Source organism: Sciurus vulgaris (assembly GCF_902686455.1).
Source record: "Sciurus vulgaris genome assembly, chromosome: 4".
NCBI classification, from domain to species: Eukaryota; Metazoa; Chordata; class Mammalia; order Rodentia; family Sciuridae; genus Sciurus; species Sciurus vulgaris.
In genome coordinates, this window is record NC_136464.1 from 102,799,618 (window position 1) to 102,815,089 (window position 15,472).

Genomic DNA, 15,472 nt, shown 5'->3' on the forward strand with positions numbered 1-15,472 from the left:
CTTGCTGATGATCATTTGGGTTCTTCCTCCTTTCTTCCTCCCCCCACCCAATACCTGCCTCCCTTTATTTATTTATTCATTCATTTATTTAGTATTAGGGATTAACCACCCTAATACTAAATAAATGAATGAATAAATAAATTTTATTCAATTATTTATGCTCTTTACCACTGGGTCACATAACCAGCCCTTTTTTATTTTTTTATTTTGAGACAGGGTCTTGCTAAGTTGCTTAAGGTCTCACTATGTTGCCAAGGCTGGCATGTGATTCTCTTGCCTCAGCCTCCCAAATCACTGGGATTATGGGCCTACACCACTGTGCCTGTCTTCTCCCTTTAAAAAAAAAAAAAAAAAAAAAAAAAAAAGAACTATTTACAAACTCTTATAAACCTTCCTATTTTTAACACATGGTACAGAAAGTACACCTGACAGAAAAAGTATGGCACACATGTAAATAGGAGTTTAACTGCTGGACCATAGGGTATGTCCATATTCAATTTAAAAAGAATGTCAAATTGTTGTTCAAAGTGGTTGTGCCAATTTGCACCTGAACCTGCAGTGTGTAAGACTTCCTGTGACTCAATATCCTTGTCAACATTTAGTTATTTTCAACTACTTTATTTTTTTTTATTTTTACTTTATTGTCAAACTGGTAAGAATAAAATTATATCATAATATGGTTTGTAATTAGTACTCCTTAATTAATACTGAATTATTTTGTATGATTTATTGTGTGTCCAAATTGTTTGCCCAAAGTATTTTAAAAATACTCTTACCAAGATGGCAAATGAAAATTTTAATAACAAAAAATACGGAAAAAATATGTGCTGTATACATCTACTTCCACTCTGTAGCTTTTAAAAAATTTTTGATGACAGATTTTCATATTTTAATATTATATTTAACTTCTATTTTTAAATTTCAACATAGTTAAATTGGACAGTTATTTGCTTTATGCTTAGTGCCTTTTAAATTACATACAAGATACTTTGAGTAGAAAAAAATACTATCTTAAAGACATTCTTTCACATTGTTTTGTAGAAATTTAAAACTTTACTTCCTATGTTTGAGTCTTTAGCCATTTTACTTTTTATGTTGAATGTGAGACAGATACTCAGTTTTCATGTTTTCCATATGTACTTGCAATTTCTATAGCACTATTTTAAAAAACTGGGGGGGTGGGGGTGTTGATAATCCTCCTTTGCCCACAGATCCAAGTTGTCAACCCAGCTTATCATCAAGAATGGAAAATGTGCTGAGTCTGCTTTTGGGCTCTTGCTTCTGTTCCACTATGTATCCTCACAGCAGTGTTATCCTGTCTGAATTCCAACAGCTGTAGTTGGTTTTTATTGCTGTTGCTTCTTTATAATATGTATGTCTGTACTTATTTGTTTTTGCAGTGCTGGGGATGGAACTGAGGGACTTGCACATGCTTGGGAAGTACTCTACCACTGAGCTATACCCCAGCCTCTGTAACTATTTGAATCCCAAGTGGGCAAGTTTTGGTAACTTGTGATTGTTCTTCAAAATTGTCCTGGCCACTGCTCTTCTGTATAAAATTATATAAAATTAGCCTGTTAGGTTCAAAGAAACATATAGAGAATAACATATTAAATGTTTAGATTATTTGGAGAAAATGTGACATCTTTTTAAGGATTAAATTTTGCTATCCACAAATATGTAGTTTTTTGTTTATTTATAATTATAAAAATAATTCAAGTAAGGTTTTTATCATTTTCTACAGAAAGGCAATATACTTTTTAAAAAAGATTATTTTGGTATCTCTTGATACTTTTTGTTGCCTTAACGGTCCTTAAAATTTTTTTCAATTTGTCTGTCATAGGTAGAGATGGAATTAACCTTAAAATATTAATGACTTATGCAGAAAACTTGCTAACTTCTCTAATTTTAACAACTTACCTGTAGATACTTTTTGTTTTATTTGCAGAAAATCAATCATCTGCAAATAATGACAGTTTTGTTTCTTCTTTTCTAATTCTTACATATTTTGTTTTCCTAGTCTTTTTACCCTGATGAATGTTGCATTTAGGAATTCCAATATACAGCCTGGCTTTATTCTTTATTTTTAGGGAAATGTTTGTTACAGGTTTGATGAATGAATTGACGAATGAGGAAATGTAAAAGTTTCTAAGTAGGAAGAGTACAATATCTGTGCAAACCTAAAGCAACTGACAGACATTAAAATACATATATGTGTGTTTGTGTGTGTGTATATATATATGACTGAGATACAGAAGGATCATAAGTTTGAGGTCAGCCTCAGCAACTTAATGAGACCTTATCTCCAAATGAAAAAATAAAAAGAGCTGGGAATGTAGCTCAGTGGTAAAGCACCCCTGGGTTTAATCCCCGATACCAAATAAAAGAAAAAAGAAAAAGACCCCCCAAAATACAAAACACAAGCTTTAAAATAATGTCTTCTCTAAACACAGCCAAACTTCTTCTAAGGAGTTCTTAAAACAATATATACAAAGATGCTACTGAATGTGAATGTGAGAAATAATCCCAGTGAAGAGAGAAATCTTTTTATTTTCCCAAAAGGAATAGGATAAGAAGAGTGAACTTCATATCATCCTTCCTTTTAAGTTAAAAATGACTTATGGATCATTGGTTTGGAATATGATTGCCAGTGTCACTTCATTCTTAATATATTAAATGATCGCACAGAAGAAACTTAGATGATAAAGGAAGTTTGGTTCCTATTATAAAAATAGGCTTAGCTATATATCTCATAAAACTTAAGAATGGTACCCCATAAATATGTACAATTTTTATGCTTTATGTTATTGGTTTTAAATAAAAAGGAGTTTAATTGAAATTTTTTAAAAAGACAAGATGAAGACATGAAGTTTTGTAGCTCTGGAAAGTGTTATGGTTTGTATGTGAGGTGTCCCCCAAAAGCTCACGTGTAAGACAGTGTGAGAAGATTCGGAAGGGAAATGATTAGGTTGTGAGAACCTTAAACTACTCAATGAACTAATTTCTGATGGGATTAACTGAGTGGTAAGTGGAGGCAGGAGGGTTGTGGCTGGAGGAGATGGTCATTGGGCGTGTGGCTGGGGTATACATTTATATCTGACAAGTGAAGTCTCTCTGCTTCCTGCGCATCATGTGATCCTCTTGCCTCTGCCACACTATTCTGCCATGATGTCCTGCCTCACCTCAAGCCCCAGGGAATCAAGCCTACTATCTATGGACTGATTCCTCTGAAACTGTGAGCCCTCAAATGTTTCCTCCTCTACAGTTGTTCTTGGTCAAGTCCTTTAGTCACAGCAGCAAAAAAGCTGACTAAAACAGAATACCTCCCAGATCTCTCCTCTTTTTGGTCTTTCCACAACCTTACTATTTATTGCTAATGTTTTAACCACATGGAGTTTAACTCACATCGATTTTTTAAATAAGCAAAGTGGAATATAGGTTGTGAGCAAAAACATACAAGCTCAAAAGTCCATAAATCAGTAAATATTTTGTACAGGAAAAAGCTAGCAGAATCTAGGCAAGTCTTATATAATGTATTCCATGGGTGAATTGTTATATTATTTTTGTCACTACAATTTTTCAATAATACAGATAATCAAGAGTTCAATAGTTTGCAGTACTAAAACAATAAATTACATGTAATAGGTAGTTAGGAATAGAGTACAGTTTGGTGGTAGAGTTCATGCTTTAACATTTGCAAGGCACTGGTTTTGATCCCCAGCATCATTAGAAAAAGAAAATAAAAAAGATATTAAGAGCTGGACACAGTGGTATAAGCCCATAATTCCAGTAACTGAAGAGGCTAAAGCAGGAGTTCACAAGTTCGAGGCCAGTCTCTCAGAAACTTAGCAAGACCCTGTCTCAAAATAAAAATTAAAAAGACTGGGGATGTAGCTCAGTGGTAAAGTACCACTGGATTCAATACCTAGAATATAAAAAAGAAGTTATTTAGTATGACTAGTACTCTACATTTAGAGATGATTAAGCTTCTAATAAGAAACTATTGATAAAGAATATTATACAGATAAAATGTCCCATTACTTGTCTGGTAAATATAAACTATTCCCATGCATGTTTGAGTATTAGGAATTGACAATTCACTGGACAATTTCAGTTTAATGATTAACTGAATCTCAGAACAACATATTCTAGTATCTAATTCTATAACAAATAAAACCAGTTGACATTCCTTTTGCATTTTAAAGTTTACAGAGTACTTTTAAATTAGCTATTAGACTAACTAAGCCAGAAGAAGATAAACTAGACTACTGGTAGCCATCACATTACCTAGTCAGAGAAACCTTCCTAAAAACGCAAATAACTCAGAGAACAGAGCTGACAATTGGAAAAAGAAACATTTCCAACAAGGTAGAACAAGAGCTGACAAATGGAAAAAGAAACATTTCCAACAAGTTTGGCTAGAACCAGATACACTCCTGAATCTTCCAGTTACAAGATTCAATAAACTCACTCCTCTGTTTAAGCCAATGATTTGCGTTTCTATTGCTTGCAACTGAGACAGTCCTGGATAATGTAAGACTCAGGAACACAACTAACTACACCAGCCAATCTTCTTTGTAACATATCAAGTTTCCCTACAAGAACCTTGGCTTAATAAAACAATTCTGAAGTTGGCTTTAAATTCCAACATAATTATTTATTATCTAAATGATCCTAGACAAGACCATGTACATGTGCCTCAGGATGAATACCAAATATGGAAATACTACCTAATACAAGAGTTGGCTTGAGAGTTAGGTTGCAGATCTTTTCCCAAAGAAATTAGGTAGAATCTGACAGATAGCACTCAATAAATGGTAACAATACCTAACTCTCTATCCTGACAGGGCACCCACTGAGAGGATAAAAAGTATCCATTATAATCCCTGGTACAAAATAAGATACTCAATAAAAGTTAATTTTCTTGCAATCAATTAATGATTGATAATCATGTTCATCTTTATATCACTGTTTTTCTCACCATCAATGAAATAAAATAAAATGAAGGGCATAGACTAACTTCAATGGCCTTTTTAACACCAACATTCCCCCCAAATCTGGAAAGACACCACTAGAGGAAGAACAATAAAGACATGTAAATGGATGTATAGAGCATTAAATGACAGGGATGGATGAGAAATGATCCATCCCATGAGAAACATCAACATAAATGCAGGGATTTCAAGTCTTCCAAGGGGGAAGGTGATCACAGCCTACAGAAACACCAGCAGAGTCATTCAATAGTACACAAGGGATCAAAATGCTGGACTCACAGTATTTGGAACATAGGGTAAGCCGTAAAATTTCTCCTGCGCTTCCTTAAGGATGTCTGTGGTTGGCTTCTTCAGGGGATGTTCCCCATGGTAGATCTGATCCAGAGTGGCATAAAAGACCTAGACAGATAAAAATATCTATTAGTTTTGGTAGTCCATCCTCATATTTAAGATGGGATTGACTAAAAGACACATCAAGGAAAGGAAATAACAGACCAATATTCCTGATGAACTTAGATGCAAAAATAATAAAATATTAGCAAATTGTGTTCAAGATATTAAGATTATACATCATGACTAAGTTGATTTTCTTTCAGAGATGCAAGGATGGTTTCACAGGCAAATCAATGAATGTAATTCATCACATAAATAGAATTAAGAACAAAAATCACTTAGTCATCTAAATAGATGCAGAGAAAGCCTTCAAGAATTCAGTACCCATTCCGGATAAAAAGACTCATAAAACCAGGGATAGAAATAACCTACCTTAATATCATAAAGGCTATATATGAAAAGCCCAAAGGCAACCTCATAGTAAATAGAGAAAAACTGAAAGCATTTCCTTTAAAATCTGAACAAGACAAGGAAGACTACCACTGCTATTTAACAGAAATTCTGATCAGAGTAATAAGGCAAGAGATGGAAATAAGAGATAAAAATAGGAAAGGAAAAAGTCAAATAATCACTGCTTGCAATATGATCCTATATGTAGAAGATCAAAAAAAAAATCCACCAAAAGACTTCTAATAAACAAAAATTTGGCAAAGTAGCAGGTTACAAAATCAACATACAAAAATCAATAGCTTTTCTACACACCAACAATAAATCTGCTGAAAAAGAATCAAGAAAAAAATTCCATTCACAATAGCCTCAAACTGAAACAAGCAAACAAACAAAAACCAACCTAGGAATAAATCTAACAAAGCAGGTGAAAGACCTCTACAAAGAAATCTATAGAACTACTGAAGAAAGAAACTGAAGAAGACAAAAGAAAATGGAAAGACCTCTCATGCTGACAGAGAATTAACATTGTTAAAACTGCTGTACTATCAAAAAAATATATAGATTCAATAAAATCCCCATCAAAATACCAATGACACTCTCACGTTCATGGACAGGCAGAATTAATGTTGTTAAAATTACTATACTATCAAAAACAATATATAGATTCAATGCAATCCCCATCAAAATACCAGTGACATTCTTCAAGGAACTAGAAAAAACAGTCCTAAAATTCATGTGAAAGAATAAAAGACCCAAATAGTCAAAGCAATCCTAAGCCAACAAAGCAATGCTGGAGGCATCACAATACCTGACTAAATTATACTACAGAGAAATAGTAACAAAAACTGCATGCACTGCATAAAAACAGACACAGAATGATAGTACAGAATAAGAGACACAGAGACAAACCCACACACATCTATGGTCATCTGACCCTTGACAAAGGTGCCAAAAACACACATTAGAGAAAAGATAGTCACATTTCGATGGTGCTGGGAAATATGGTTATCCATGGTATAAGAATGAAACTAGACCCTTATCTCTCACCCTGCACAAAAATCAACTCAAATTGAATCAAAAACACAGGAATTAGATCAGAAGCTATGCAACTCCTAAAAGAAAATGTAGGGTTAACATTCCAGCTATAGGCACAAGCAATGACTTTTTCAATAGGCCCCCTAAAGCTCAGGAAATAATGCCAAGAGTTAATAAATGGTACAGTAACAAATTAAAAAGCTTCCGCACAGCAAAGGAAAGAATTAAGAATGTGAAGAAAGAACACATAGACCAGGAGAAAATCTTTGCCAGCTACTCTTCTGACAGAGGATTAATATCTACAATATATAAAGAACTCAAAAAACTTAACACCAAGAAAATTAATTACCCAATTAATGAATGGGTAAATAATTAAATAAACACATCTCAAAAGAAGAAATACAAATAACCAACAAATATATGAAAAATGTTCAACATCATTAGCAATTAGGGAAATGAAAATCAAGACTACACTGAAATTTCATTTCATACCAGTCACTAAGAATGCAAATAATAATAAATGCTGAAGAGAATATGGATAAAAGAAACACTTTTTACACTGTTAGTGAGATTATACATTAGTACAACCATGATGGAAATCAGTATGGAGGTGCCTAAAAAGACTAGGAATAGAACCACCAAATGACCCAGCTATACTGCTCCTTGGTATTTATCCTAAAGATTTAAAGTCATCATACTACAGTAAAACATGTATACTCATGTTTATAGCAGTATAATTCACAATAGTCACACTATGAAACCAGCATAGGTGTCCATTAATGCATAAACAGTTTTTAAAAATGTGGTATACATACACAATGGAGTTTCATTGAGCCATAAAGAAAAATGAAATTATGCAATTTGCAGGACAATGGATGGAACTAGAGAACATTATGTTAAGTGAAATAAGCTAAACTCAGAAGGTTAAGGGTCATATGTTTTCTCTCATATGCAGAGGCTGGAGAGAAAAAAAGAAAGGGAAGTGGGGGTGGAATCTCATGAAAACCAAAGGAAAGGGTCCAAGGGATGAGAGGTAGGGAGGAAGGGGTGAAGTGCTGGGGAGTGATATTGGTCAAATTATATTGTTATATCGTGTGCATGTACAAATATATAACAATGAGTCCCATCATTATGTATAACTATAATGTATCAATAAAAAATGTGAAAAATAAAAAAAAAAGATAGGGCCAACCAAAGATGTCATAAAAAGTACCAGAATAATAAGTATAAACCATAGTTGAAAATGGTTCACAAATATATACGTATAAGATTTGAGATACACTCTATACCACAGTTATGACCATGTCAAAGATTAAAAGAAATGCTCTCATCCTTTCCATGATTAAGGATATTAAAAAATTTTGAAACTTATCCACAGGCACCCTTTATGTATAATGTAGAAAGTTAAATTTGTGGTCACAAAAGTGAAACTTTGTCAATATATATTAAGTCAGATATATGAAGAAAAAGAAAGAAAAAGAGTGACAATTTGGACACCCTAGATCTAACAAATCCTGTTTGGTTTCTTTCTAAAGTCCAGATCGATCTCAAAGAGGAGAAGTGAAATGATCAGAACCTTAGTTTTGTGACTGAAAATGAAGGAACATTAAGTAGGTGGGGTGAAGGTGGTAGACAGCCATCTAGCACCTGGTGAGTACAGGTATTATAAAGAATTCTGATGCAGCTGTTGGAGTCTGGAGTGAGGGTCACAGGAGACTGCACCCCTGGTATCAGAAGTATGAAGGAAACAGCTGCCATGTGGGGCAATCCTGGCTCAATGCAGGACCAGGAGAGTAGGATCATTCACCTCTGTATAGAGGACATAGGTCACTGAAACTTAATAGGAGAATAAAACATAACAGAAAGTCTGAATATGAACTCTGTTTACAAAGTTCTGAAAACTAAATTTTGCATGGAAAAATCCAAAGTAAAGATAAAGGGTGTTTTTGCTGCCAACATTTCACTTCAATATTAACATGGTATGGAATTTACCTGATACAAGAAAGGCGAAAATGCTTTATTTAAAGGAAAAACTTTGACATGCAATTATGCCTCTGATATGTATCTTTCTGATTCAGAAGTGGAATTCGCAGAGAATGTGCAGCTGTTGACTTGAAAGAACTGAGGATTAGTCTGGATAAAATAAAAAATTTAAATGACCTCTAGCTTCTGGCTTCATCTAGATATAGAATTATGGTTCTAAATTATAAAGCCAAGTTTAAACCTTCCCTAGAAAAATATAGACATTTCCTAAATATAAATATTGCTTTCCTCTAACTGGTAATCTAAACATATAGCTAAAAACAGCTCTTTCAATTCTATATTCTATAATGAGTAACAATGAATAAAAATAATTAAAGAAGCCAAAATTACTCATCTATGTCTTGCCTATACTCTGAGTAAATTATTAGGAATTAAAACTTAATTCTAACCTGAACTGAGGTGGTTTTTTGCCTCAATCTATAAACAAGTCATAATGTAAGAGTTTCATTTCTTCAATTATGCCTTTAACAAATGATATAAACACAGAATATCTTTTTCAACTTTATAGTTCAAAATCAGCAAAATAAATGTGAATTATTTCATGCTGATTTGCTGATAAACCAAATAATTCTAAAGACATCAGTCAATCACCCACCAAGCAGCCTATACATCCTAAAACCAAGAACCTTAGAGCCATGGGAAAATAAAGAGCCTATTTTTAAATTAATGCATGATTTTTAAAAATTCACAATTTTTAAAACACTGTGTATTCCCCCTTAGAAAGGTGATTCACTTCCTTTCCATCCTTGTTTGTCTCCACATTATAAGCATAATGTGAAAACTAGATATGAGCATCTCCACTGACAAGAATTTCCCTCTCTTTCTCTGACTCTGGCTATTCTTTTTGGAGAGTGGGAGAAAGGAAAGACTGATTTTTTTTTCATCTTAAAGGAAAATCATTAGAACAACTATTCAAAAAGAAAGCCATAATACAGAATTCTAAAAGACAGGTCTCCTAATATAAATACCAGCAAATCATAAGGCTTTTGCCAAGTAATATTAATTAATTTTTAAAAAAAATTTAAAAATCCTTTTTAATTATATTGACAAGTATGGACACTGAATACTCTCAGTCAAATATAAATTCATGGCTTTGTCTACTGCATTTATATATATATATACATATACAAAATATGTATGTGTGTGTGTGTGTGTGTCTGTGTGTGTGTGTGTGTGTGTATACATATGCTTTATTTTTCTGCAGTGCTAGGGATCCAACCCAGGGTCTTGTGTATGCTCTACCATTTGTGCAAGTCCTTTACTACTGAGCTACACCCATGGCCCTGAAATATATATTTTAAGGTACAACAAAGATAGAGCTCACTCATTACTTTCCAGCACTAAATTTTATAAAACTATAAAACAAATAGTTGTTTCACTTAAACAGGCAAGTAGATCATTATAAAGTTAATTTTGTGTAAGATGAAAGATGAGGGTTTAGGCTATGTTGACACAACTCTCAAGATCTCATGAAAAGAATAAGAACTTCGTAAACAATCTCAGTAGTAACAAATATCTAAACATCTGGTATCATGCAGACCTGGCATCCACATGGGACATAAAATTTTTCTAGTCTTCATCCAGGAACCTGGAAAGTTAGTTTTGAATATTATCTAAAAGTAACAATTACAGTTTAAATTTCCCATCTAAAACCACCAATTTTAGAAAAAAGATACCAAATGAGTAAGAATATATATGACTGGGTTTCAGCCCTAACTTAGCTATTTGAAATGTCTGATTTAGAAGTTATGTAGCTCTTCTAGGCTTTGATTTTCCAGCTAAAAATGGAAAATAACCTTATGTAACATCTACCTTGTAAGGACAGTGTGAGGATTGAAGAGTCAATTTTGGCCAAGTTCTTTGAACTCAGATGAAAGATGTTTTAGAAGCATAATTATTATAATAAATATGTAGCACTGGCAAGAATTTAAAGTTCTATATTTATAGGGGATAATGACTCTGGAAAACTTTGGAACAAAGTTGCATACACACCTGAAGTTGCATATCAGCAGCAGCACAAACCTTCTTAGATTCACAGAGCTGAGACACCATATTTTTTGGCAATGGCTTAATAAAATAAAAGAAGATACATGTAAGTAAACTGCTTGACAAAGTTATTGTATTATGTATACTTTTGAGTCAGGAAAGTTTAAAAATAACATTGAATCGAAAAATGAATAACAGAATCTCATTATAGTTTTCAAATAACTTTTAAATATTTCAGATGATGACACAGATGGAGACATTCCATTTAATTTCAACTGTCAAATAAGGGTTTGCACATGAAAAAGCAGGATTATAGGGAGCAACAATATTGGCACAGATCTTTACAATCTATTTAAAACCCCAAGGGGATACTTTTTCTGTTCCTTTGTTTCCAATGAGTGTCTGTTCAAGTGCTCTCTTGACTTTTAAGTGCACAGAATAACTGACTATTGGACTAAAAGATTAAAATGTCAAGAAATAATGATAATCCACAACAATCCATGGTGCCAGCAGTATTAAAGTTGACTTGATATCCTGACAAATTGGCATGATAATGAATTGCAGAATCTTATTTTTCCAACCTGAAGGAATTATAGAACTTGGACATTCAGTACAAAGCTTAAAGTTTTCTCTGTAATACTAATTAGGCCTAATCCTATAACATACACATCCTCTTGGAAATAACCTAATAATGCAGTTGAATAAGTACTTACTCAATCTTTAAAATCACTAATATTGATGCTTACTGAAGCAACCACTTTATACAACTCTATTTACAATCTATTGTAAATTAAGTTAATACAATTCTATTTTAAATTTAAGTTAATAGCCCCTATGGTGGCAGGTGACTCAGCAGTCTAGTTAGTTGTCCAGTCTATATTATTGGCCTGTGAATGAGAATGTAGACTCACATTGTGGACTGGGAACCAGTCATTGCCATCTCTATGCCGGGGGCTCAGAACAGGGCCTAGCACACAGCAGCCACTCAGTAAAGGCTGGCTGAAGGATGGATGACTACAAGAATCACAGTTAGTGATTCACTTCTAAAGTTAAAGACTACCTAGGGTCTGATGGTGGCTCAGACCAAATCTTTATCCTTTTCTGTTCTCATTCCATTTGGCTACAAGAAAAGCAAACCAGGAAGAAAAAGTGATTTTAGAGTTAAGACAAAAACTGAAAGAAGTTATGTAGTATAAACTGTGGTAGAGGTCAAAGGCCTGGGGCTTTCTGACACCAAAACCTATATGATATGAAAGAAAAATTTTCTCAATGAGAATTTTTTAAAGTCAAGATTTAATTAAGTCACACCTGCCAACTGCTTGTAGCAAAACATTGGTTCTTTAAACCTTACTTTATCTGATAGCTTATGTTGACAGGATTCATGCTACACCTAGGAGATGTTTCATGTTTTACGAAGTTTTAACAGTTTTATTTTCATAACACAAGTATAGGTGAAAGGATGACAGTTTCTCATTTAACTAACAGACATAAAGATCACTATTAGCACTACTATATTAGGCATGAGGGACCAAAAATGATGAACAATAGAGAGGATACCTGCTCAAGAGCTTCTTGGCCAGCTTCTCCACATAAGCACCTATTTCAATTACTGACCACAATGAGTGCTGAGAAGGTAAAATGGTGTACGATAGTATGAGAGCTGTGACCTTAAAAGGCTCAACTGAGGAAATGACAGAAGTAAAACACTGCAAAATGAATAGGGTTAACTGGATAAGAGAAGGATGGGTGGGGGAGAGAGAGAAGCATTCCAAGCAGAAGAAATAAGAACAGACTCAAAAGGAAGAAATGAGGAAGAAGGTGGAGAAGAGCCCAGAGAATGAGAGAGAGCCAGGTGGAGCAGTTCAGCATCCCCCAGGCAAGCCAACCAAGAAGCCAGGGCTCCACCCTCAGGCACCACTGCATGGGAAACCACTGGGGAATTTTAAGTAAAGATTTCATGGGGTCAATTTTGTGTTCTAAAAGTCCTCTGGCTGCAAAGTAGATAGAGACCAGGATGAAGGCAGAAGTGCATTAGGAAAACCCCTTAGCAGATGATGCATGGTATCCTGTGAGAACATCTGTACTGATGCAGAAGCTCAGTTCCCATGAGCTGAAGAGGAGCAATGGGGAGAGACAGAAGGTAAACACAGACCACCTGACCTGTTTTTGGAAGTGGCTGAGAAGTGCACAGTGAGGGAGGGAAGCAGCAGCAGTGGGAAGGTTGGGGAGAGAAGGAAAATTTTGTTTAGGGTTAGGAAATGCTTAAGCTAGTTCGAGAAAAAGTTCAAGATGTAGAAAAGAGGAGACAATGAGAACATGAGGTGGGTGCCTAAGAAGGCAGGAAGGGAAGCAGTACAGATGTCAGGGGAAAGAATAGCTCAGCCAGAAGAGCAAGTGGGAGGAGACCCAGAAGGTCCCCCTTCAGGTGGAACTCTCCTTGAGCTCAGAGAGGAAGTGGCTGGGAGGGAGTGGGAGTCTGAGGGTTAAAGAGATGAGGCAAAATCGTGCAAGGTGTCACAAAGCAAAACACTGCCACGACAACTCTTTGCACTGGGGTGTGCTTTGGCATTACTGAGCTGCCTGCTGAAGGCCCTGGTCAGGGAGGGGGCCACCAGAGGTGGGGGAAGAGAGGGAGAAGTAGAAAGGCCATGGAAAGGTGTCCTGCTGAGCAGGAATATGGACCCAGGAGGGGAGAGCAGGCAGGACAGCTGCTTGGCCCACAGCTGTACTCGGCCCCCGTGAAAGGCTCAGCTCTTTGCTCTGTAGACAATTACCGGAAATGCCAAGCCTTAGCACCACAAGCCAAACGCAACATTCCCCTTCCGTTCTGAAGTAGCTCATTTATTTAGAAGCCAACATCCTCAAGGTTCAAACTTTATAGAAAGGGCAAACATTCCAAGACAAATTCAGTGAGGTTTCATCCCTTCCTTGCCAGGTTTGCAGTAAAACAAAATATGTAAAGAAGAACACATACAAGCACAAGGACAACCAAAAACAGTTTGTCAAAAATTATGTTTTAGCAGACTAGAGGGTGACTGCATCTCCAGTCGCTCCAGAACTCAGAATTCAAGAAGGGGAGGCATTGAGAGACTCAGACTAAAATGGAGCCACAGGGTGAGTCTCCCCCACCTGGTGAAGCGCTGCCCGGGTGTCAGGCCCGGATTCGAGTGGCTTATTAGAGTAGGGCAGGGCAGCTAGAGTGTTCCCCAGGCAGCCCTGTGCACTCCGGCGATGGGCTCCTCCCACAGGGCCAGATATTAAAGCATCTCAAAGCAGGCCCCCCAGTGAGAGCCTTTCTGCACAGAACCAAGCTTCAAGTCCCTGAATCAGGGCGGCGAGTTCCTGCACGCAGGTTGCTTCAGGGACCAGAACAGGGCAGCCAGGGACTTTCCCAAGCAGCCCACAGCCCGGACCCCTCCAGCAGGAAGCGCCTTTCCAGGCTAGCTTCTCGGAGCAGGCCCCCCAGTGACAGCCTTTCCACACAGAGCCAGCTCCAAGTCCTGGAACCAGTAGCGGGCTAGAGGCAGCTTTCATTGGAAGCACTGCATTATCAAGTTACTCCAAGACTTTAGGCTACTGAAGGCAGGAAGGTGATACACTGGAAATCTACAGAGACACTATAAGCCAATAGAAGAATTCTGAAATATCACAAAGTCCCACTGACATCTGACCAATATGAGAAAACAAGGAAAGAAAATGTCCCAAACAAACCTAGATACTACATCAATAAAACCCAATGACAGCACAGCAGAAGAAATGTTAGAAAGGGAGGTCAGAATGTACATAATTAAAACAATCAGGGAAGCAAACGAGGAGATGAAAGAGCAAATGCAGGCATTGAAGGAGGAGATGAAAGAGCAAATGAAGGCATTAAATGATCGCACCAATCAACAGTTAAAAGAGCAAATACGGGAAGCAAGAGATCATTTCATAAAGAGATAGAGATATTGAAAAAACACCAAACAAAAATCCTTCAAATGAAGGAAACAATAAACCAAGTTAAAAACTCCACAGAAAGCATAACCAATAGGACAGAACACCTGGAAGACAGAACCTCACACACTGAAGACAAAATATTTAATCTTGAAAACAAAGTTGACCAAACAGAGAAGATGGTAAGAAATCATGAACAGAATCTACAAGAATTATGCGATATCATGAAAAGGCCAAATTTAAGAATTACTGGGATTGAGGAAGGCTTAGAGAAACAAACCAAAGGAATGAACAATCTATTCGATGAAATAATATCAGAAAATTTCCCAAATCTGAAGAATGAAATGGAAAACCAGGTACAAGAGGCTTATAGGACTCCAAATATACAAAATTACAACAGACCCACACCAAGGCACATTATTATGAAAATACCTAATATACAAAATAAGGACGGAATTTTAAAGGCCACGAGAGAAAAGAATCAAATTACATTGTTGGGGAAACCAATAAGAGTATCAGCAGATTTTTCAATCCAGACACTAAAAGCTAGAAGGGCCTAGAACAACATTTACCAAGCCCTGAAAGAAAATGGATGCCAACCAAGAATCTTACACCCAGCAAAACTTACTTTCAGATTTGACAATGAAATAAGATCCTTCAATGATAAACAAAAGCAAAAGGAATTTACAAAAAGAAAG

At 35.8% G+C, this 15,472-nt stretch overlaps 1 protein-coding gene across 4 annotated transcripts in view; it reads right to left on the reverse strand.

The window, feature by feature from the left end:
• Nucleotides 1-15,472, reverse strand: part of MIPEP (mitochondrial intermediate peptidase) — a 164,474-nt gene that overhangs the window by 66,690 nt on the left and 82,312 nt on the right. For 3 of the 4 annotated variants that reach the window (XR_013763660.1, XM_079138847.1, XM_079138845.1), the window contains exons 15-16: nucleotides 10,848-10,922; nucleotides 5,274-5,393 (exon numbers count right to left, since the gene is read on the reverse strand). Coding sequence is in view for 3 of the 4 variants with exons in the window: in XM_079138847.1 (XP_078994973.1) it covers nucleotides 5,274-5,393; nucleotides 10,848-10,922 (195 nt within the window). In the remaining variant the exon portion in view is untranslated. The remainder of the gene's footprint in view (nucleotides 1-5,273; nucleotides 5,394-10,847; nucleotides 10,923-15,472) is intronic. The other variant, XM_079138846.1, reaches the window with a different exon arrangement.